Source organism: Coptis chinensis, chromosome 7 (assembly GCF_015680905.1).
Source record: "Coptis chinensis isolate HL-2020 chromosome 7, ASM1568090v1, whole genome shotgun sequence".
NCBI classification, from domain to species: Eukaryota; Viridiplantae; Streptophyta; class Magnoliopsida; order Ranunculales; family Ranunculaceae; genus Coptis; species Coptis chinensis.
In genome coordinates, this window is record NC_141462.1 from 38,610,177 (window position 1) to 38,636,251 (window position 26,075).

The following is a 26,075-nucleotide window of genomic DNA, read 5'->3' on the forward strand; positions in this document are numbered from 1 at the left end:
GTCAATAGATGTTTCATCGGGTCCCCATTTTGCATAATGAATACTTGGGTAAAGTCTTCATACTCGATATATGGAGCAACCGGAAGGGTCTACAATTGGTGTGGACTCAAGGATGGTGTTGACTTCCTCTAAGTAAGAGTCATTTACAAAATCTGAAGTTTCAAAAGAAAGGAATTTATACATATGGTTTTCGGGAAACGTGTTGTTAAAATAATCTTGAGCTAAGCTCTCAATCATGCTAACCTCCCCATCTATAGGCGATTACGTAACTATTTCATCATTTTAAAAACATTTACCTCAACAGAAAGATGGCCAAAAGATAAGGACATCATACTATCGCGGCAATTTATAAGCGCATTGGCAGTTGCCAAGAAGGGGCGCCTTAAGATGATCGGTACAGAGTCGTTAGCGACTTCTGTATCGAGGATAACAAAATCTGTAGGATAGTAGAAATCCTGAACCTTAACAAGCACGTTTTCCACTACACCCTTAGGATACTTTATAGACCTGTCTGCTAACTGCAACGTCATTTTTGTAGGTTGCATTTCTTGTAGACTTATTTGTTTATACAAATAAAACGGGAGTAAGTTAACACTCGCCCCCAAGTCTAATAAAGCGGTCGTCGTGTGGGATTCTCCTAAGGTGCATTTTACAGTAGGACGACCAGGGTCCTTGTACTTAACAATTCCATTATTTTCGGATAAAGTTGGGAACTGTTCAATTAGAAAGGCGTCCTTAGGTATGTTGGTCTTACTCCTAGTAGTGCACAACTCCTTAAGAAACTTAGCGTGGTTATGTAGCTTTTTAATAGCTTCGAGAAAAGGAAGGTTTATTGTTAGATTTTTGAAAACGTTCCTAATCTCCTCAAAGTTTGTATTCCCCTGGTTAGCATGGCTAATTTATGAGGGAATGGTGGTTTTGCTCTATATTTAGCGTATGGCTCTATATTTAGTGTAACCTTGGCTTTCTGTTTCTTAGTTTGTGGTGTAATTGGTACCTCTACAGTGGTAGGCTCTTCAGTTTCTATTTCGGTATCTAGTTCGATATCCGGTGTAGGGAGTACTGATGGGGTAACTATAGGCATAGTTACTTTGTTATCAACCACTCTTCCGCAATCGGAGTGGTGGTGATGGCATTTAGGTCACCTACGATTGTAGTTTCTGTACTAGTATTACCGTTTACCTCAAAGGCTGTGTTTGTTATTTTAGGGTTTGGTATCGCTTGTCCTGGAAACACGCCTTTTGGTTGGGCTTTCTCTTGGGCTAACTGTTGTATGCCCTGATTTATGGATTGTAAGATCTGTTGGTTTGATTGAGTCATTGTTTGGAAAAGTTGTTGGGTAACCTGTATAAAGGCATCGATACGATCCGGTTGTGTAGGTGTAGTAGTCACAGGTGGTGCGACTGTAACTATCTCACGTTGATTATTTATGGGTGGGTTGTGATAATTACTATTGTTAACCAAAACGATACCTCTATTGGTATTATAACTATTATAATTACCCTGACCTTGTGCTTGACCTTGTCGTGGTTGTGCTTGGTTGTTATAATTATTATAATTCCCCTGACCTTGTCCTTGTCTAGGTGGAGCTTGGTTATAGTTGTTTGCTTGCCTAACATTTTGGTTATTAAACCCTGGAGGTGTAACTTGTTGATTGTTTCGCCAACTAAAGTTGGGATGTTGTCTCCATGGGGCATTAGGAATAGGATAACTATTAATGGAGCAAACATTATCTTGCTCTAATTGTTGTTGTTCATAGGCGAGAGGACAATAGGAGTCAGGGTGGTGCTCGGGGACTCAAACGAAATTACATGGGTTGGAGTTGACATTCATGACGGGGATAGGCTTTTGTTGAACGAAAATAGCCTCTACCTTTTAGTTAGAGATTCGATTAAATTTTTAAGTTCGGATCGGGTTTAGCCCTCAAACATACCGGGCGTGCCTTAACTGTTGAAGAAGAACTAGCGGGCGGGGGATATCATCACTACCCCCAATTATTATTGCTTTAGTAAGCCTCGGGCTCCTTTACTTAGGAAACTACCCCCATTCATTATGTCAAGGACTTCTTTATGGTGGTGTAGAAGTCCTTTGAAAAAGCACGAACTAACGTGTCTTTTTTGCTAGGTTATGGTGTGGACACTCTATAAGCAGATTGGTGAAACGATTCCAAGCCTCGAAAAATGATTCATGAGGATTACGTCAAAAAAATGAATCTTGGAAAGCATCTCATCCGTCTTTAAGGGTGGGTAAAATGTTCCATAAACAATTTGAACAAGTTTAGCCCACGAGTCCACAGAGTTAGCGCTTTGGGCGCTAACCAAACTGACGCCCTTATCGGCTAAAGTGAAGGGGAAATACCCTCGGTTTAATTTGTTCCGCACCAACCGTAGGATGGTGGAATGTTGTAAGGACTTGTTCAATCCCACGCGTGTGTTGATAAGGTTTTTCATGGTCTAAACCATGAAAAAATGGGGTAACAAATTAAATATGTTTGGGGATTCGAAAATCCCCACCGGTTCTCGCTAGAACGATGCAAGATTTAGGGCTATCGCCAAGGCTTTGTAAAAGTCGGAGAGAGGAGTCTCTCTTTCTTCAGCCATTATGTCAGGGTGGTGGGTGGAATAATAGCCGAGGTGTAGTGATTGGTATACTTTCGATAGACTTGTTTGTTGACGTTGACGATTAATTATGTTTGGTGTTTTCTCTCAACCAGACCTTAATCTCATGCAAGTCTAAGTCTAAACATGACAACACTCCAAACAATCTTGATATATTAGTATAAACCTCTAACTGGAGATGTGAGGTATGGAAGAAAGGAATACCTGATTGCGTCCTTGCTTCGCTTATGAATAGCGTCTTGTTTGGCGTGTTCGTGTATATAACAAGTTAGAACACCGAAAAACTTCGAAGTTGAAAACAAACCTCGTGGAAATCGGTAAAATTCAACTTAGGGCGGTGCGCCACTTTGGGCGCAGGTGCGCTCCGTGTAACTTCAAGTTACAGTGTTTGAGGGCGGGTCGCGCTCAAAGTTCCAGGCGTTTGGGCGCAGGTGCGCTCCGTTTGGGCGTAGGTCGCGCTCAGTGTAATTTTTCGCGGAACTTTTCAATGTTGAAACGGACAACCACAGTATGAATCAAACAAGGGTGGGTGGGTTTAATGGGACTTAGAAATGACTAATTATACTATGAAAACAATGCTAAAGGTAACTAAGATGGCAGCATTTGATAAACATAAAAATGCTAGTTTACCTACGAAATGAACGATAAAACTCAAAATGTAAGTAAACTAAAACTTATTACAAACCTAATTTATCAAGTTTTCTACTCTCAATTCTATCGGAATAGAGTGGAGTAACAAATTCGTTCCACTCCTAGTTCTTTAGCATTGAATGTTTTCTAGTCTAATTAATCGGTCTTAAGTCTAATGAGAGGTTTACGAGGGGAATTCTATACTACGAGGTGAATTCAATTAACAAGTTACTTAATAACTAAAATGAGAGAATGCTAAGGGTTTGAATCTAGATAAAGAATTAAAGGGAATTGAATCTACCTTAACTAGACTTAATCCTACTAACAAAGACTCGTCGTGATCCAAATTGAATGCTTCGCATATCAAAATAGTAATTATAATCCCTAATTATACATGGCATTTCTACCAATTCATAACTAGCATGTGAGCGATTAAACCCATTCTCATGGTGAATTAATCGTTTCTAGAGTGGAATAATTATCACGACGATTTCTAAGTTTAACAAAGATCAAGCGTCATCAAGGCTTCTTCAACCCTTCTAATGGAGGTTTAGCCTTGATTCATACTACTATCATTTCCCATTGATTTAAAACTAGACATCATATAAAAATTCTATCTTTATGCAATTTATCTAAACAATGATTGAAATCTCAGGTAATAACTAGGAAATGAATAACAAGTAATGAGGGAATTTAGATCTAAACAATTGTAAATGACAAAATTGAAATGAATAAGAATCTACTAATTTATTTATCTAATCAATGAAGATCAATGATTTAAGAGTTTAATCTAAAACAAGAATTGAATTTAAACTAAACTTAATTTAATTAATGAAGACTAGATCTAGAATTATCTATATTTTTAGGTCTAACTAGCTACCATTAACAAAGAGCTAAACTTTTGTTTTTATATCTTCAGATCCAAAAATTGTGCATGGGCTTGGAGCCATGTTTTGGGCCAGAGAATCAGGCCCAAAACCCAATTCTTTCAGTCCAAAAAGGCCTCTTCAGCTACAGTTGACTTCGACAGATTTTTCGTCCACTTGCGCTCCTCTGATTGGGCCAAGACTTGGACCATTGGAAATCTCTTTTCGAGCCAGTCGTTTTGACATAAGGTAGATCCAATTCCGAGGTCTGAGTCCAAAGATACGGCCTTCGGAAGTTTTGTTGACTTGTGTGTTGTTTCTACCCGCATTGACTTTGACTTTTGAGCTTTGACCGGGCTTTAGAAAGGCTTTGTCTTCTTGAATCTTGGCCTTTAATCACAGAACTCCTTAGCAACCAACCATTGCTCCTTTATCTCATCAAAGTGGCACATTTCTGCACATAATTGACTTTGAAGCTTGAAACGCATAAAAACATGTAATCAGTATTAACTATTAATTATTACTCACATAATTGGTCTAAAAGTATGACTGTTACAGGGTTAAAACTACAGTTTTGGGCTCTTATCAAGCTCAAAAAGATTGTCATATAAACCCTGCAGGTGGATTTATTCCGACATGATAATGAGGTTGAGTGGTACTACTCAAGGACATAAGAAGTTGATTAATGTAGTTGTCAGTAACTTGACTTAATCAACGGACATTCGATATCTTAAACACGGGGAGATCAACGAGCATATAATATGGAGCCCATAAACGCTGACATGTAATTTGGGATTAGGGCAGTAGTGCAACAATGGCCTTTAGTGGAATAAGCCATTTGTTGACGGAATTGGGCCGTGTGTTCTGGGCGAACATGGGAAGCCCAAGCCCGTCAAGAGGCCCAATCTTAATTTCTCCTCATGGTCCCTGTTGTAGCCTATAAATAGAATAATCTTTCTCTGGCCGAAATTCACTATTTACTGGATTAGAAAAAGAGGCAAGGAAAGATAGATCCAAAATTGGATCTAGTTTTGTGAGAAAGAAGGGGATTGGTAGATAATTGCCCACACAACGTGCAATATGTTCTAAAGGAATACAACAGAATATCAAGGGGTTGATTTCGGATTTGATAAAACTTGGATTCTTAGAGTTATCTAAATCGGATTCAAAGGTATGTTTTCTATTCAAAATCGTGAGAAACCCATTAATTCCGCTGCGCATGGGTTCTCGCGGTTTGTAGAAATATTTGCATTCTGAATAACGGTTCCTACAAAACACTTCTCACTAGTTTAATACCTACAACTCGAGGATCAACTTATCGCAGAACACTTACTCAATCGAGCTAAAATGCTTTAAGGCATCCCAAGTCTTCTTAAACGACAGAACATACGTCTCTAGGTCAAGTTCCTACTGAGATATTAAAGCAACATGCAACAATCATTCAGACAAAAGTAAGATCATACTTCAAAAGTAAACATGCATTTCATAAGTGCAAAATATGAACTGCTTGAACACACTCGGGAAACTAGTTCTTTCAAAACTACCGAACTGCTACTTATGTGGAAACTAGTTCGTCAAGATCTCAAAATTAAAGCAGATAGTAAGGCGAACTGCCTAGATCGCCCCAGGTTATCAGCTCTTAATGTATTTGACCAATGCCACGTAACAACAATAAATAAGGTGAACTGCCTAGGCAAGCCCAGGAAACCAGCTCTATTGTATCATAACAACCAATCACAAAGATAAGCAAAAACAAGGGAACATTCTCTCACAACTGACAAGATTTAAGAAGCATTTGGCAAATTCTCAGTGGCTAGGGGCTCCAACATGTCCTCCAAAGCAGCTCCATCCAGGGTGGGATTCGAGGCAACATCATTTACAAGAGCAGAACCTTCACATACAGGAAGAACGGTACTAACATCTTAGGTGCGTCTAACATTGTTGCACCTCGAGCCCCACGTTCTGGTTCCTCCTATAAAGCAAAGTATTTCTACTCCAGATCGTTGTAGTCCTTGGCAAGCTTGGTCGCCTCTCCAAACAGAGTCTCATAGGCATCCTTCGCCGCCTTGGCTGCAGCTGTTGCCTTCTCCATGTACCTAGTGTACAGTGCCACCTCGTCATTCGCTTCCTCTAACGCCCCCGCCATGACTATTTTCTCCAGAGCGACCTAATCGTGATGCTTTTTCAGTTCGTCAAAACTAGACTGAAGCGAGACTTCAACGGTACGAACGTTCTCCAGTTCTTCCTTCATTTTTTCTCATTCGCCCTTTTCAGCTTCAACGATCAGGGCCAGCTCTTTCAGTTTCTAGTACCCAGATAATACCTATGAAGCAACAACACGCTTACACATCAACGTACCGTTCTGTATACATAAAGCAAAAAGCCAAATAACACAAACACTTACCATACAATACCCAAGATCCATCGCCCTCATGTTCGCAGCAAGGTCTCCCATGGCGTCCAGGTTCTGACAGTCTCCATCGAGAGCAATGCTATCCAGTAAGCAGCTCGCTATAGGAGCCGACTGGAAGCTACAATCAGAGGTCAGCACGTACCGAGTCTCACCAGTGTCAAGATCAACATAGGAGACCCCCTTCCCAAGAGCACCGCTTTTCCCTTGCCAGAACCAGTCTTGGCACCAACCTTACCCAAAGTTTTTTCTTTGCCTCTACCAGTAGGCGGAGCAACATCAACAGCATCATTATCTTTCTCCTTTTCTAGGGAGTTCAGATCCACATCTCTCAAGTCAACCCTCTGGAACGACCTGCCTTGGGAACTCGAACCACCATCAGTTCGCCCACTTGTCCTCTCGACAAAATGCTGACTTGAGTCCCCCTTTATTATGCCTTCCAGACGAGCCACCTTGGTTGCCCTATCATCATCAGCACCAGCCTTCCTCTTTAACAAACTTCCTGGTACACGAACTGGCACATTGAGTTCGTCTATATCCACTAGAGCAGGCCCACGCCTCTGGGAGTGTTCCCGGGAAGACAGTTCAGAACTAGGGTGGTGACCCTTCCCACCAGAACGCTTGGTCACACCACCATCACCCCCAAAGGTCCCACCACCACCTACAGGCATCACCGTCCCACTTCGGCTCTTATTCCTAGCCTCCCTGGTTATAATGCCACTCTCTTTCGTCTCTATGACAAGTTCGGTAGAAGATTCACTGTCAGCCTAACCATGAGCTTTTTTTTTTATCCTCCTCTTCAACCTTATATGACGACCTCCCCTCTCCACAAAGTAGGTCGCTACCTCGAGCAACTTCTCCCGCTTCTCAGAACATCTAAGCTTAGCGAACTTCTCAATCACACCACGGTTCGATCACCGGTAATAACGACCTCTGCAAAACAAAGAACACCGATGTTAATTCAGTAAAACAAATATTACTCAACATACAACAAAGGACACCAAAACATACTAGAAAAATTACAAACCCTAGTTTGCACTCCAAACCCACTAGCACAAAAATCTCTAATTAACAGTAACGGTCTCCTCTCCCAAGGCTTGTTACCCACAACATCCAGAATGCTCGACTTCCTTGTCTCGCGTCTGCAAACTGAAATTATTGGCATGAGATCACTTTATAGCGAAGTGCTCAAGAATATCAACAACCTCAATACGGTACTCCCTGATATTGTTCAACAGATCGAACACTCTAAGCAACCGCTAGGTGTTGCCAATGAACTGGCACGGCGCTTTCTTACAAAAGTTCAAAAAATTGCAAGTTTCGAGAACGGTATCCTCATACTAGCTCGTAACTGCCCCTCACAGACAACTACCCCAAAATCTAGTGGTACGTAACAGTTGCTAAACACGTCTGCATCCTCCCCCAGTTCATGTATCTCCAGGTTGCTTACATGTATATCATAAGCTTCCCTTAACTCTACAAAAGCTTTCACAGCACGCCTATCTAATACCCTAGGCGGTAAACCACTAGAAGATGACGAAAACCTATTACCAGAACTGCTCACCACATCGACCACAAAATCAGAACCAACTTCTTCAACTTCCTCACTCAGTGAAACCTCTCGAATCTCATCAGATCAACTATCATTTGAATTAGACATACTTCCTCTTCTTTCACAAGTTACCAACAACAACTAACAACTACAAACGACCTCACAACCTAACAGAAAAAGCAAATGGCAGAAGAAAAATCGAAAAACAAAAATGGCAGAGAAAAAAAGACTAACCTTATGCTCTCGTTCGTTCAGTAGGTTGCAAAGTGATGAACATTTCTGTTCTCCAGGTGTATATCGCAAGCCACCGGTTCGTTTCCCAAAAAAGTGTAATCATTTTATTTAGCCCTAACGTGCCATATCGCTCCACAAAACGAGGCGTTAGCTTTCAACCCTTTAGATCAAACGTCCCACATGCCAACTTAAATCTCTCACCAGATCGCTATCCAATACCTAACGACCTGCTAAGAGGGGGTTGTGTGAGGGAGTAATATATACTTCCAGTAAATATTAAGCACGTGTCCAAGACAGTAGAGTTAACAACCAACTTCATATCCTCGTCCTCATAGCTCGCTTCATAGTGACTCAAATTAGGCAAGCAACATATTCAACTCGTGCCTAGATCGACCACACCACCAACTGATCTCATCCATTCGACTTGCAAACTCGCTTCAAAGTAACTTGAGTCAAATAGACGATCTCAACCAGAAACGACCTGTATAGCACCCACTCCTCTCATCCTGCAACGGCTCGTAACGCATATCTTTATTACAAACATCAAGACCAGATCTTCAGGCACGCTTCATGATAAATGACCATAACTCGCCATCAAGGCTGAATCTGACCTGGCACGGAAATGCGAGAGGTATGGGCACCTTGCATATATAAAGAGGATGAGGAACTACGTCTGACCTAATTCAAGTCTCCCCAGCAGAGAGAACTTGATACGTAGGCAGTTCGCTCATAACGAACTCGGTCAATTCAATCCCACAAACACCACTCTCTCCGATTATTGCCTACGTTTGTAAGGTTAACCAAATAGAATATTTACAATTAGCAACTGTTGGAAAATTTAATATCAAATCAAAACTATTTGCAAATTATCCCTGCATCACTAAAGGGGGTGAAGTATCGCACTCTACTTTCTCAAGAAAATTAATCTATCAATAAGTTACACAAAAAAACTAAAAAATAAAAGAAAAGAAAAAATAATAGTAGAAACCATCCATGTCCTCAGCAGCTATAAAGTAACACATGGCATAAAAAGATTCTTCTTTACCAAATAATTGCCATATTCGGCTTCTCAACTGGTAATCACAACATGCAATATATTCCAATAAATTCAGAATTTCTTTATTAATTTAGGAAATTACATTACAGAGAGTAACATGACAATCATCACTCAACCAGCCTCTTAAGGCATTGTTGGTAAAACTGACTAAGTTTACGTTCTTGTTCGATCCAATTATGAATACTTAATATTGAAGTATGGGTCTTAGTTTAAATATCTTAGTAAGCAATCGCTCAAGGTATCACAATCTGTTCGGGCTTCGGCTATTCCTACTATTCTTATCTCAACAACAACAAAAAGAGTACACTTACTGTTAGGATACATGGAAGCATGATATATATATTTTTTTCTTTCTTTTGGATTTTCCACGACAGTACAGTATTTTTGAAACAACACCATTAGGGCAACCATAGAATGCCAAAAACCCTAAGTTTTTTTTTTCTTTGATCGGTGGAGTGGAGTATTATATAAGAAAAAAGTAGGTTGCGATGACCTACAAATACAAGAAAAAGTAAAGTAGGTGAAAATTGCCCCCCCCACGACGTGACAAACTCTCTAACAAATGACAATTATACTTCAAACAGTTATTTAATTATTTAATAGCATGCAATAGAGAGAAGCATCAACCAGAATAACCAACTCAATAAACAAAAACTGATACACGGAAACAGCAGATCAGCAGCAGTTATTGGTGAATTGGTTAAAAATAAATTATTACACACCACATCATTATCTCTGATCTTTTCCTCCATAACTTTGTCCTTGTCAACCTTCTGTAATCCTACCAAAGCTAACGTGCACTCCTCCAAGCCAATACTCGGATTAGTACTAAAGATTTCCTCCGCAGAGCGCCAAAATTGCATAATAGCTTTTGTCAAAGTGTGAGCAATCTGTTTCGGCCCACAACATTCATTTCGTTTACTAATCCTCAACCGTCCATTAGAAGCAGCCATATGGGATATTTGAGATGCAGCACTTGTCTTCCAGAGACGCTCCTGTCCAAAATATTAATTTTAAAAAGTTATGACACTAAGATTCTAAGAATAACTACAATTGGAATAACAATAACAATAATAATAAACAATTTAAAAGTGCAAGAAAAGAGTCGGATTAGAAACTACATTCATATGTAATAACCAACTGACCTGCATGAAATCATTAGCTAACCAAGCCATTTCTTCAAGAACAAAGTCCCAATGTGATTTTCGTCGATATTCGGAAGGGTAATTACGCACAGAAAGCTCAGCAATCCTCTTACGTTTAGTCTGTTTTCAAAATATGTGAGACTTTTGAAGTCCAGAGGCAAAAACAAATACTCAAGATATATGTTTTTGATAAATTGGAACATAGACCGGAACAAAAAGCATCACAAATAACCTCTATACTCCTTGCTTCTTCCATGATAAAAGCTTCATGCATCTTTTTGGCCAACTTAAGCTGGTTCTCCTCATAGATTTGAAGCTCTGGTGCATCCAAACCCCTCCCTATAGAATTGAGAATTGATTTGGTTGACTTCCTTAAGAAGACCAAGAAGAAAATATTTATTTATAGATCATTTACATATATTACAAGGAAGTAAATTCGAAATTTGAATATACAACTATACAAGGATATAACCTACAATCAAGGAACCTAAAATCAAGGAAATCCTACGTTATTCTCTCTATACAACTATTACATATGTGGAGATAAAATCTATCCTAACTAAGAATCTATAAGTATAGAAACTCTTGATATGTGGGATATGGTATGTTGCATAGATATGCACATACAATATCTTTAGACTCCCCTTCAAGTTGGAGTAGGTGTTGAGAGATCAACGACACCCAACTTGCTAGATAGGCATTGAAAAGCCTCAGCTCCAAGTGGTCTGGTAAATATGTCAGCAACTTGGTCACGGGACCGAATGTAGCAAGGTTCTATCAAGCTAGAGGTGATTTTCTCACGAACAAAATGACAATCAAGTTCGATATGTTTTGTTCGTTCGTGAAATACATGATTTTCTGCTATGTGAATAGCAGCTTGACTGTCGCAGTGAACTGAAATCGGTTGTGGGTGATCTATGCCAAGATTAGTGAGGAGAGATTTGAGCCATTGTAATTCACATGATAGAGTAGTGAGGGCACAGTATTCAGCTTCAGCTGAAGACCGAGATATCGTGGGTTGCTTCTTGGTTTTCCAAGAGATTGGACTATAACCTAGCATTGTAAAATAACATGTGGTGGAATGATGGGTAGTTGGGCAACTCGCCCAATCAGAATCAGTATATCCACTAAGGTGGAGTGAACTTGATGCGGATAAGAGTATGCCTTTGCCAACAGAACCTCTGAGATAACGAAGAATGCGATTGGCAGCATCAAGGTGAACGGTATGAGGGTTTTGCATGAATTGACTTAATGTGTTGACGGCATACTGAATGTCTGGTCGTGTCACAGTGAGATAAAGAAGTTGCCCTATTAAGCGACGATAAGATGTTGGATCAACAAGAGGTTCTCCATCAGTAGGACGTAACTGGAGTTGTTGTCCCATTGGAAAACTAGTGACTCGTGCTCTAGTCATTCCAGCATCTTTTAAAACACATAGAAAAATTCCACGTTTTGAGCGAGAAACTTCAATGCCTAGAAAATATTGTAATTTACCAAGATCCTTTATGAAGAATGATTTTTCTATAAATGATTTGAGATTGGAAATTGCATCATTATTATTTCCAGTGATGATTATGTCGTCAACATAAACAAGAACAAAAAGAGATATATTTCCCTTAATGTATGTGAAGAGACTATAGTCTGCAATGGATTGAGTGAATCCCTTTCTAATGAGTGTCGAGGAGAATTTAGAGAACCATTGTCGAGAAGCCTGTTTAAGACCATATAAGGATTTGTTTATTTTGCAAACGCGGGTCTCCCCCTTACTAGAGAACCCGGGAGGTAATTTCATGTACACTTCTTCATTAAGATCTCCTTGAAGAAATGCATTGTTAACATCTAGTTGATGAAGGGACCAACCCTTGATGGCTGCAATAGAGAGAAGAAGACGAACTCTCACTAACTTTGCAACAGGTGCAAACGTATCATGATAGTCGATACCCTGAATTTGGGTATATCCTTTTGCAAGTAGTCGTGCTTTGAATCTTTCAATGGAACCGTCAGAGCGGTATTTGATTTTAAAAATCCATTTACAACCTATTGCTTGTTTTCCGACTGGTAAAATGCACAAAGATCAAGTGTTATTATCTTCTAAAGCTTTGATTTCTGTAGCCATGGCGTCACACCATTCTGGAATTTTCATTGCTGGAGTAAAAGAGGTTGGTTCCTCTTTAGTTAAAATATTTGTGAGAAACACACAATGGTGTTATTTAAAATGAGAAAGAGAGAAATAATTTGCAATGGAAAAATTTGTTACACGTGATGTAGATGAACAAACATAATCTCCTAACTTAATAGGAGGGCATCGAACTCGTGGAGGAAGAGTAGCATCAATCATGGGAGATGTTGGTATTGGTTCATCTGTAGAAGTTTGATGAATTATGGGAGATGTTGGTGTTGGTTCATCTGTAGAAGCTTGAGAGTTTGAGGAGGACGATTCAGGAATAAGAGAACTAAGTGAAGTATTTTGTTGAGGTAACTCAGGTGTAATAGAACTGAGTGGAGAAGGACTTTATGATAATGGAAGATCATATGATGTGTCATCAAGTATTGGTTTGACAAACACATGTGAATCTACGGATTTGGTGGGGATGTCCTGATAAGGGAATTTGTCCTCGTAAAAAATAACATCACGAGATGTATATATTTTATGGGTTGTGATATCATAGATGCGATAACCTTTTTGGCCATATGGATATCCTATGAAAGTGCCTGGTTTGGCACGTGCATCAAATTTATTTTTGATATTCATGTTCTTGTTAAAACATAAGTATACGAAAACTCGCAAAGAGGAGTAAAAAGGAGGAGCACCAAACAAAATTTGGTGTGGAGATTTGTGACCTAGGATAGGAGTAGGCATTTTATTTATTAAATATGCGGCTGTTAATATGCATTCTCCCTAAAATTCTAAAGGCAAATGCGCTTGGAATCTAATAGCGCGGGCTACATCAAGAAGATGGCGATGTTTTCGCTTAACAATTCCATTTTGTTGAAGGGTCGCAACGCAGCTACGTTGGTGTATTATGCCATTTAGTTGAAACCATGATTGAAGAGGTGTGGATAAAAATTCGGTTCCATTATCTGACCGAAATTTTTGGAGTTAGGGGAGAAAAGTATCACCACCTCCAGAATGAATATTATTGATCTTTTTATTGAACTGCCTATTTACAAGATTAAAAAAATAAAGCAGTAATTTCATGGTTTCTGATTTTGCTTTCATTAAATAAATCCAAGTGCAACGTGAATAATCATATACTATAGTGAGAAAAAAACGATCACCACTATGAGAGGGCGTAAAGAATGGCCCCCAAATATCATAGTGAATTAATTCAAAAGGATTAGTACTAGAAGTAATACTTTTATTAAAAGGTAAACGAGTTTGCTTTGCTAGTGGGCAAACATTACAAGAACATTCAAAATTAGATTTAATTGGTTCAAATGTTTTAACTAAAAATTTAAAATGAGACATAGATGGGTGACCGAGGCGCCAATGCCAAAAATCAAACTTGTTTCTGCCAAGAACGAATAATGCAGAAGCTTTATTTAGATAATATAGGCCATCTCGAGAATCACCCCGACCAATCTGTTTCAAAGTCCGTTGGTCCTGAAATATACATTGAGATGGTGATAAAATAACATCACAACTAAGAGAATGTGTTAGTTGAGATATTGATAAAAGATTAAATTTGGAAGAAGGTATGTGAAATACATTCTCAAATATAAGAGTTGGTGAAAAGACAACAATACCAATGTGATGTACTAATGAGTGAGTTCCATCTGGCAATTGAACTGAAAAATTCTTTGGTGCAATGATATATGATTTAAATAAAGCTAGATTAAAACAAATATGATTAGATGCTCCCAAATCAATAATCCATGATGAAGAGGAAAAAGGAAGAATCGAACCTGCTAGATTTGCCATGGGCATTGCAGATTCGTCATTTGATATCATGGTGAGGAGACGACTATACTGTTCAGTTGTCAATGGTGGAGGGGATGGCCCTGGGGCTGGTGCAGGTAGTACAGCGGCAACCACATTTTCTTTGGTTTTAGGAGGATATCCGTGAATCTTGTAGCAGGTGCTTTTGGTGTGTCCATGTTTGTTGCAATGTTCGCAAAAAGGTCTAGCCATTTTTGTAGAGTGATAGGAAGGACGAGAGTCATATTGACGCACATGGAGAGCAGCGGAATCAATAGAAGGAAATAAAAACATTTATTTCTTGTTGTTTATCTTCTTGGCGGACTAGAGAATAGATCCGTTGGATGGTTAGAAATGGATCCATTAAAAGTATTTGACTGCGGATAGCAGAGAAGCGATCATGAAGTCCTTGGAGGAACTCTATTGCACGATCTTGATGATAATGTTCAATGATGGTCTTACCATAACCACAAACACATGGGGGAACAGTAACAATAGATTTAAGCTCATCCCATAAAGATTTTAATTGAGTAAAGTAAACCGATATAGTAGAACCGTCCTGTTTGAGAGCGGAGATTAATTGCTTGAGTTGATAAATCTTTGGTGAGTTTGATTGTGAGAAGCGTTCCTTGAGATCTTCCCATATTTATGCAGCAGTTTCGGCATAAAGAATGCTATGATGAATATCCATCGACATAGAATTCAATATCCAACTACTAACAAGGTCATTGCATCGAGCCCAATTTGGGACATCTTTCTCTTCAGACGGTTTCTTGAGTGTGCCATCAACAAAGCCAAGCTTATTTTTTGCTCGCAAGGCCATGCTAATAGCATGAGACCAAGTGCCATAGTTGTCACCGGAGAGACCAAAACCACCGTTGGATTATCGGAATGATGCATGGAAAAAGGGTCCAAAATCGAGTTTGTATTGGGGATTACGGAAGTGGAGCTTGGAGGGGAAGGTGAACCATTTATTTTTTTTTTTTTTGTTAGAAATCTGATACCATATAGAATTGAGAATTTATTTGGTTGGCTTCCTTAAGAAGACCAAGAAGAAAATGTTTATTTATAGATCATTTACATGTATTACAAGGAAGTAATTAAATTCGAAATTTGAATATACAACTATACAAGGATATAACCTACAATCAAGGAACCTAAAATCAAGGAAATTCTACGTTATTCTCTCCATACAACTATTACATATGTGGAGATAAAATCTATCCTAACTAAGAATTTATAAGTATAGAAACTCTTGATATGTGGGATATGGTATGTTGCATAGATATGCACATACAATATCTTTAGACTCCCAGCCAATTTCACCTCTGGCTGATCACTATTGGTAAAACCAGTAGTTCTTGGTCGTCTAACTTGAGGACATGAGCCTGTAGTTTTGACATTTGCACCATCACTAAAGCACATGTCTTCCCATCAGTATTTGAAACAACATGGTCATTATTATGGTCCAACTTATCAAGGTTACTGATAAATTTCAACTCATTTTTCATCCCGTCTACTCTCACCTGTTTCCTCCTCAATTTTCTTAGAATTGAAAGAAACAGATTTATGACGATCATTGATTTCAGCATGAACTTGAACACCTTTGATATCACTATTTTCTTTAACTAAGCTATTGCCAGTTTTGTGAGTACTTGTTTCAACTAATGTTTGTACTATGTCTCATGCCTGTCATCATCTCTTCAAATCTCGTCTCTAACACTTTGGGGGAGCATAAAAGATTGTCCCTCTTAATTCGATACCATTAGTGAGTTTTCCTTGTCCAACTTTATTTTCAATCTTTTGTAGTAGGAGATTGGACCTTTTAGTGTTTGTATTCCTTTGGTAGAAACTAGAAACGCAAAAAAGAGGATGGAGATAGAAATAGATCACTATGAAATTCTAGGATTACCATCAGCAGCAGAAGAAGAGGGTTCAAAACTAACCCTAAAAATACATCCAGACAAGAATCTCAACAATCTAAATGCAGCCACCAAGTTCAAAACTCTAAGTGCTTAATACAAGATTCTCAAAAATGAAGCATCTAGAAAGCTATACCTACGTAAAAGACAATGTCAGGTTCAATACGAACGCGAGAAACAACTGTTAGAAAAATGGATTTGCACAAATCTATTGAGATATGAATGAGTAATTTGTCTCCCAAGTTATCCCACATTGAGATAAGAAAAACCTTTTCAAAAGGATGCACTAGTTTGAAACAATGCATTATGCCGAAAATGTGCGACCTTTCGAAATGTGCACTGGTTCGAAATAGTGCATCATGCCGAAAAGGTGTGACCTTTCGAAATAGGCACTGGTTCGAAATACTGCTTTATGCCAAAATGGTGTGTCTTTTCGAAACATGTGACTTTTCAATGAGTTGCTTACTTTTTCCCAAGAGTCACTGTGTTGTTTCGAAGAGACACCACTCACCTATAAATAGTGGATGAATTTGGAGAGAAAGACAAATCAGATCACACAGACATCTGATTTTTCTCTTCTCCCCCTGTTCTTAGTCAAATACTATGTTGTGTTCGCTGATTCAATAGAATTGAAGTGCTAGCTTTCTATAGAAGGAAATACATTCTATCTTGGGAGACAGTTTCCTATCAACCTTCAAGCATCGTGAGGGGAAAATCTGTCTTAAGGACACAGTGTATCTACACTAGGCTCAGATTTAACTAAGAAATATAAGACACGTACAAGACAAAAGGTTTATATAGTTTGGTAATTTGTAAAGAGTAAGTACAATTAAGTTGTATATTAATCCTAACAACTTAAGACGGATATCTTTTTCTTCTTTTTCTTTACTGAATATAATTTGTTTTTGTTTTCTTTTCTTTTTTGGTTTAAAGGAATAACAAAGTGTGGTTGTATTTCAGAATATGGCAACACCACCGGTTACACCAGCTGTTACTGTTCCTACTGCTATTCCCCATTCTGTTCCTCATGGGGAGAAGCCTGAAAAGTTCAATGGAACTAATTTCAAGCACTGGCAATAGAAGATGCTCTTCTATCTGACTATCCTTAACTTGGCATGGTTTCTGTGGGATAAGGCTCCTGATGTAAGCCCTAATGAAACCGACAAGGAGAAGGTTTTGGCCAAGGATGATTGGTTTCATGCTGATTTCTTATGTAGAAATTATGTCTTTAGTGGGTTGGCTGACTCATTGTACAATGTGTATAGTGTGTTCAAGATTGCTAAAGAACTTTAGGATTCGTTGGACAAGAAATACAAGAGTGAAGATGCTGGCATGAAGAAATTCATAATTGGCAGATTTCTTGATTTCAAAATGACGAATAGTAAGACTGTCATAAGCCAAGTCCAAGAACTTCAAGTAATCCTCCATGATGTCATTGCTGAAGGAATGACCCTAGGAGAATCTTTCCAAGTGGCTGCTATTATTGAGAAATTACCACCATTTTGGAAGGATTTTAAGAACTATCTTAAGCATAAATGCAAAGATATGAATATTGAAGAATTGATTATCCATTTAAGGATAGAGAAAGATAACCGCCTATCTGAGAAGAAGGGCAAGGATCCCATGGTGGCAAAGGCCAATGTTGTGGAAGGATCAAGTGTTAAGGGAAAAAGGAAGCACCAAGACAAAGCTCAAGGTGAAGAGAGTAAGTGATACAATGCCTACTAAGTTCAATGCCTACTAAGTTCAAGGGCAAGTGATACAACTGTGGGAAGGCTGGACATAAGGCAAGTGAATGTCGCAAGCCAAAGAAGTACAAGAAGCAAAAGACTAAAGCAAATATGACAATGGACACACTTTCTAACAATGTTAATGACATGAACCTATCTGTTGTGGTTTCTGAATGTCTTATAATTGGAAATGAAAGGGAATGGTGGGTGGATATTGGTGTTACTCGCCACATATGCTCCAACAAGTCGATGTTCACCACTTATCATGCTGTGAAAAAGGAAGAACAACTCTTTATGGGAAACTCTTCTACGTCCAAGGTTGAAGGCAAAGGAAAGGTGGTGATAAGGTTGACTTCTGGGAAGGAACTAACTCTGAATGAGGTGCTCTATGTGCACGACATTACAAGAACTTGGTTTCGGTCGCCGAAGCAAGAATGGCTTTAAGTTAGTCTTTGTTTCTGATAAATTTGTACTAACTAAGAATGATGTATTCGTGGGTAAGGGCTATCTTCAGGATGGACTCTTTAGGATGTCTTGTTTTACTATTGCACCAAAGAGCGCCAATAAAGTTGAATCTTCTGTTTACTTGATTGAGAGTTCACATGTATGACATGGTAGATTAAGACATGTTAATTATGTTACTTTGCATAGATTAATTAATTTAGACTATATACCAAAGATAAAAATAGACCTACGCCATAAATGTGAAACTTGTGTAGAATCCAAATTAACCAGATCATCCTTTCATTCCATTGAAAGAAGTACTGAACCTCTAGACTTAATACACATAGATATATGTGATCTTAAGTACGTGCAAACTAGAGGTGGTAAAAAGTATTTCATTACTTTTATTGACGATAACATTAGATATAGTTATGTTTACTTGTTAAGAAGTAAAGATGAGGCAATTGAAGTGTTCAAACACTAAAAAATGAAGTTGAAAACCAACTAAGCAAAAAGATTAAGGCTATAAGTAGTGATAGAGGAGGTGAATATGAATCACCTTTTGAAGGTTTATGTTATGAACATGGAATCATTCATGAAACTACGACTCCTTATTCACTTCAATCAAACGGTATTGCGGAATGCAAAAACCGAACTCTAAAAGAGATGATGAATGCTATGTTGTTAAGTTCTCGTTTACCCTAGAATTTGTAGGGGGAAACTTTGCTTTCCGCTAATTACATTCTCAACAAGATTCCTAACAAGAAAACACTTAAAACACCATAAGAATTATGGAAAGGTCATCAGACTTCCTACGATTTCCTAAAAGTATGGGTGTCTTGCTAAAGTGGAAGTCCCTAAACCTAAGAAGGTGAAGATAAGACCCAAGACTATTGATTGTGTGTTCATTGGATATGCAAATAATAGTAGTGCATATCGTTTTCTGGTTCATAAATTAGAGATTCAAGATATACATGTTAATACGATTATTAAGTCAAGGAATGCTTCATTCTTTGAAAATACATTTTAAATTATAACATGTGTATAGAGCCAAGTTCAACAAAGAAAACTTTAGACGCTACAACTAGTAACCATCCTACACAAAGCAAAATTGAGGAGGAACCTAGACGTAGCAAAAGGTCAAAGACGTCAACGTCTTTTGGACCTGATTTTCTAACATACTTGTTGGAAAATAATCCTTAAACGTTCAAGGAGGCAATGTCATCTCTAGAAGCTACTTATTGAAAAGAAGCAATAAATAGCGAGATTGAATCCATAATGCAAAATCATACATGGGAATTGGTGGATTTACCAACAGGTTCCAAGACTTTGGAATATAAGTGGATTTTCACAAAGAAATTTAAGACTGATGGATCAATCGACAAGTATAAAGCTAGACTTGTGGTCAAAGGCTTTAGACAAAAGGAAGGATTTGATTATTTTGACACTTACTTTCCAGTTACAAGAATAACTTCCATAAGAATGCTAATAGCAATAGCATCAATACATGGATTTGAGATACATCAAATGGATGTAAAGACGACATTCTTGAATGGTGAGTTAGATGAAGAAATATACATGGAACAACCCGAAGGGTTTATTACTCTTGGACAAGAAAGGAAACTTTGCAAGCTTGTTAAATCCTTATATGGATTAAAGCAAGCACCTAAGCAATGGCATGAGAAATTTAACAATGCAATATTGTCAAACGGTTTCAAAATAAACGAGTGTGACAAGTGTGTTTATGTTAAAAGCACTCAAAAGGGATGTGTCATTGTTTGTCTCTATGTAGACGATATGCTAATTTTGGGTAGTAATATGGATGTCATAAAATCTACCAAACAAATGTTGTCTAGTAAGTTTGACATGAAAGATTTAGGTGTCGCTGATGTTATCCTAAGAATTAAGATCTCTAGGACGGAGGATGGACTTGTTCTATCACAATCTCATTACATTGAGACGATTCTTGAAAAGTTTAAGAAATATAACATCACACCAAAAAGGTTACCAGTTGACGTAAATCTTTATTTAGCCAAAAATACTGGAGATAGCATATCTCAACTAGAATACTCTCTTATACTTGGCAGTTTAATGTATGTCATGAACTGTACAAGGCTTGACATAGGATACTCTGTGAGCAAGTTAAGTCGATATACGAGTAATCCTGGCAGAGATCATTGGACTGCCATATTGAGAGTTTTGGGATACTTAAAGTATACTAAGAATTTTGGTCTACACTATACAAGATATCCAGCCGTTCCAGAAGGGTACTGCGATGCTAATTGGATATCTGACACTAAAGACTCAAAGTCCACAAGTGGATATATCTTTACAGTTGGAGGTGCAACTGTTTCTTGGAAATCCTCAAAACAAACGTGCATATCGAGGTCCACTATGGAATCAGAATTCATTGCATTGGACAAAGCTGGAGAAGAAGCAGAGTGGCTTCAAAATTTCTTAGAGGATATTCCAAATTAGGCTAAACCTGTGCCAGCAGTGTGTATACACTATAACAGCCAATATGCTATTGGTAGAGCACATAGTAGCATGTATAACGGGAAGTCTCGACACATATGTCGTAGACATAACACCGTTAGACAATTGCTCTCAAATGGAGTTATCTCAATCGACTATATAAGGTCAAAAGATAACATTGCGGATCTGCTTACAAAAGGTTTAACAAGAGAGCAAGTGGAAAGATTATCAAGGGGAATGGGCTTAAAGCCTTTGATATAATCAACCAAGAGTCATAATAATGGAAAAACCAACCTAGTTGATTGGAGATCTCAAGATTTAGGTTCAATGGGTCAACTGAATTATGTTTGTGACTCAGTTAGCACTGGAGAGTAATATTATACTCTAACCCATTCTTATATAAGACAGTGTATATTTGCCGCGAGAACTAGGATAAGTCAAGCTTTTAATGATTTACTATATCTTGGAAAGTTATGTTATCCAAGTGGAGTAATGCAGATACTCTTTATAGAAATCACCTATGTTAGTGCGAAAGTGGGGCGCTTCTATGAGAATTTTAAAAGGAAAATGTCTTAAAAGCACTATCCAAAACCAAGAAGTGTTCAAGGCCAAAATGAATACAAACGTGAGAAGCAACATTATTCGAGAAGGTACTGCGTGAAGATGATTATCTAGGTTTATACAAACGGCTGACAGTTCAAGGACATTAATTGAAGTCTACTGATCGTCCAATTAAATCCGATCGTCTTTCACTAAGGCAAGTTCAAGGCCTCCCATGCTACTTGACTTGATGTGGTATCTTTTCATTTATAAAAGAACAAAAATCCGATGTTTATGATAGAAGAAGCCAAATTTTCATTCATGTGGGGGATTGTTAGAAAAATGGATTTGCACAAATCTATTGAGATATGAATAAGTAATTTGTCTCCCAAGTTATCCCACATTGAGATGAAATGGGTTTCTCTTGAAACAGTACGTAAAGTGAGAAAAACCTTTTCAAAAAGATGTACTAGTTCGGAACAGTGCATTATGCCGAAAAGGTGCGACCTTTCGAAATGTGCATTGGTTCGAAACAGTGCATCATGCCGAAAAGGTGTGACCTTTTGAAATAGGCACTGGTTCGAAATAGTGCTTTATACCGAAATGGTGTGTCTTTTTGAAACATGTGACTTTTCAAAGAGTTGCTTACTTTTTTCCAAGAGTCACTGTGTTGTTTCGAAAAGGCACCACTCACCTATAAATAGTGGATGAATTTGAAGAGAAAGACAAACCAGATCACACAGAGTTATGATCTTTCTCTTCTCTCCCTATTCTTAGTCAAATACTATGTTGTGTTCGCTGATTCTATAGAATTGAAGTGCTAGCTTTCTATAGAAGGAAATCTATTCTATCTTGGGAGACAGTTTCCCATCAACCTTCAAGCATCGTGAGAGGGAAAATCTGTCTTAAGGACATAGTGTATCTACACTAGGCTCGGATTTAACTAAGAAGTACAAGACACATACAAGACAAAAGGTTTAACGTTAATCGGCATATGGTGTGAAAAGGTAGATCATGATAAATGATCTTGAAGAACGAGAGCGGCCTTCGTTTGTGGTGGATCCGGTGGGGAAAGCTAGAGAAGTGGAAGAGAGAATTGCGTTGAGGTTGAGAGAATTCGTGCTATGCATGCCAAGAAGAGTGGAATGGCGGGGAGGAAGAGAAGCGAGCCGGAGGGGGAGAAGAGAGGTGGAAATGGGAATAATGGTTTGGATGGTGACAAGGTTTTGAAAGTTTCTTGGGAAGGGAATGAGGATGCTTATATTGCTGAGAGATTGAAGGAGTTGTTTAAGGAGTTTGGTGAAGTTGAAGATGTTGTTATTCGATTTAATAAGAAAAGGAGAACGAGGTATGCGCTTGTTGTTATGGCAAATAAGGATTCAGCGGTAAGGTTTTTTTTTATCTTAGTCTTGATATATGTAAAGGTATGATTTGGTCAGACCTTATAATTATAGGATAATTAGGGAAGAAGGAGGTTTGATATGGATTTGATTGAGTTCGTTCCGAACGAACTGCCTACGTATCTAGCTCTCTCGGGGGGCCGAATCAAGTCGACGGTTATTTGAATTCCCTCCCCCCTTTGGTGCTCCATGGATTTAATGAGATCCACCTTTGGTGCTCTATTCATTGATGATATTTAATGCATGTATTCATGTTCATTTTGTAACCATTTGGTAACTCATGACTCTTGAGATGACTAATTGTAATGATCCAATAAGTTAGTCTCAAGATATGATCAATGATAATGTCATGTGGTGCAAATATATTGATGACAATATATGTCCCCCACACAGCCCCCTCTCGTTAGGTCATGCTTTCTTAAGAACGATCTGACGAGAGAAATAATTTGACACGTGTCTAAGTGGAACAGTGAGCATGTTGGAGGGTGTGTGAGTGTAGGTCTAGGACCTTTAGTGCTTAAGTAAACGTTATGCTTGAGTGGGCGTAGGTCCAGGGACCATGTAGCGTTTATGTAAGCGTTCTGTTCCAGTAGGTCAAGGCACCTTTTAGCGCTTATGGAAGCATTCTGCTCGAGTGAGCGTAGGTCAAGGGACCATTTAGCTTTATGTAAGCCGTTACGCTCCCGATGAGGTCAAGGGACCTTTTAGTGCTTATGGAAGTGTTATGCTTAAGTGAGCGTATGTCAAAGGACCATTTAGCACTTATGTAAGTGTTCTGCTCCAGTAGGTCAAGGGACCTTTTAGTGCTCTTAGAGAGCGTTATGCATTGAATTGATCCTAGAAGTGTAGGTCCTTAATTAGCGAGAACTGATGGGCTATGTAGCCTCTGAGCTCGAGTGAGTGTAGGTCCAGGGACCTTTTAGCGCTTATGTAAGTGTTTTGTTCCAGTAGGTCAAGGGACCTTTTAGTGCTCTTAGAGAACGTTCTGCACTGAATTGATCCTAGGAGTGTAGGTCCTCAATTAATGAGAATTGATGGGCCATGTAGCCTTTGAGCTCGAGTGAGCGTAGGTCCAGGGACCTTTTAACGCTTATGTAAGCGTTCTGCTCCAGTAGGTCAAGGGACCTTTCAGCGTTGAGCTATAAAGTCTGGGTTATATTTGCGCAGATGGCAATAGCGATCCCCAGTCCGGAGATGGTTGTGGCTAGCTCCCAGTTTGTAGATTGATTGACCTACACTAGATTTGCACTGATTGTTGATGCTAGCCCCAGCTCGGAGTACGTGTAATCGATCTATAATAGATCGGGCTTTAGACATAGAGGTTAGTATTATGATCAAGGTCGACATTTAATCGAACTTTTGTAAATTTGGAGGCCGGTCTTTTTTTCTTCTTCTGTAGGTTGCTCATTCATGTTGCATTGCCACCATTTCTAATGGAAGCGTAATAGTAAGTTCAATCCAAGAACATAAATAGTATCCTCAGTGTATGTAATGGCTAGCGAATAGCTTGCCAATTCTATGAGCGAGCTGAATTTTTGTTTGATTGACTGATCACAATTAATTTCTTGACCAGTGCACAATGGAATTAGTAGTTCCTGTAGATATGCATAATTTATGCAAATATGTATGCATGCTCCCACAAAACATTGAGTTATATCATTGGTATCTATCGTTCTTAATCCATGGCTACCACAATAGGCAACAGGTCATACGTTGGTAGGTAAGGGCCACCAGATTGAATACGTACTATGTTCAGGTCGGCATGTAAAATAATGGAGTCCAGAAGTAATGGTAGCCTTGATAGAGTCGTCTCTAGCCAAGGGCATAGAAAGGACTAACATGGCATGTTCCACTCTTCATAAAAAATGATATTGAATGCAAATAATCACTATTTTTACACAAGATTGGCAAAGGCGTAAAGCCCCTTGTTCAATTTTGAACGACCTCCTTCACCAACTAATGAGAAGTTAAGTAATCCATGTAGTACCAGCTCCATTTGTCTTTTTAAACAAAGATAAATTATATTCAAGTAAAAAATAGTTTGCAAAAGATATGTCTATGTAGAAATACCTTGACCAGTTTAAAATTTTGGATTCCGGTGTTGAGAAGTAACGACTTGACCATCACATTAGGCAGTAAATGCGACTAGGTATAATGCATTGTAAATTGAGAAGTGAACAAATAGTCTCGAACTAAGTAGTTCGAAATGAAGCAAGTGATTGCTGCATTTTTTGCACGCAACTGCATTCAAAGTTGCTTTCACTTTCGTTAATGCTTTCACTTGTTGTCCGCCAATTTTGCACGCAACTTTTGAGAACGACAGTTCACCACGCTTCGTGGTCTTGAGAAAAAAAAACTTTGAATTAACGAAAGAAAAGTTGAATTTTCAAGAAATTTTCCTCACAGACAGCGCCAATGTAAAGGTATGATTTGGTCAGACCTTACAATTATCGAATAATTGGGGAAGAAGGAGGTTTGGTATGGATTTGACTGAGTTTGTTCCGGACGAACTGCCTACATATCTAGCTTTTGTGGGGGGAGCCAGAATCAAGTCAGACGTAGTTCGTTGTTTGGATTCTGTAATTGAATGGTCGATGACGAATGTAGAAGATGGAGAGTGGAGAAGAAGCATCCCCCCCCCCCCCCAACTTCTTTAGAGAGTGGAGAGGAAATATATAGAATTCCTTCTCCCTTTTGGTGCTCTATGAATTGAATGAGATCCACCTTTGGTGTTCCATTCATTGATGATATTTAATGCATTTTATGTTCATTTTGTAACTATTTGGTAACTCATGACTCTTGAGATGACTAATTGTTATGATCCAATAAGTTAGTTTTAAGATATGATCAATGGAAATGACACGTGTTATGAATATATTGATAACAATATATGTCCCCACAGTATATATATATTTTAATCTAGTTTATGTTGATGTTGTGATATTTGTTAGGTATCTGCAATAGGGATTGGGGAGTGTATGTGGGGATCTTAATAAAGCTGCAGCGGTTGAGGGTTCATCTGTTTTCCCTCCAAGGCACGTGGAACCTGAACCTTATATTCCGGTTGTAAACAATCTTGTTGGTGTATCATATCTGGCTAAAGAAGCTTCAATTCTGGATAAGCTTATGAAGG

At 38.5% G+C, this 26,075-nt stretch overlaps 1 protein-coding gene and 1 pseudogene across 1 annotated transcript; both read left to right on the top strand.

Annotated features, from left to right (window-relative positions):
- The first annotated feature begins 16,303 nt into the window (after nt 1-16,303).
- Nucleotides 16,304-24,169, top strand: LOC147487459 (uncharacterized). The gene is made up of 5 exons (XM_086574040.1): nt 16,304-16,417; nt 17,314-17,426; nt 17,931-18,012; nt 22,622-22,927; nt 24,110-24,169. The coding sequence occupies exons 1-5, from the start codon at nt 16,304-16,306 to the stop codon at nt 24,167-24,169; spliced, it is 675 nt and encodes a 224-aa protein (XP_086430166.1).
- A 1,253-nt stretch (nt 24,170-25,422) lies between these two features.
- LOC147487460 (cysteine--tRNA ligase, chloroplastic/mitochondrial-like) overlaps nt 25,423-26,075 on the top strand; it is a 44,624-nt pseudogene continuing 43,971 nt past the window's right edge.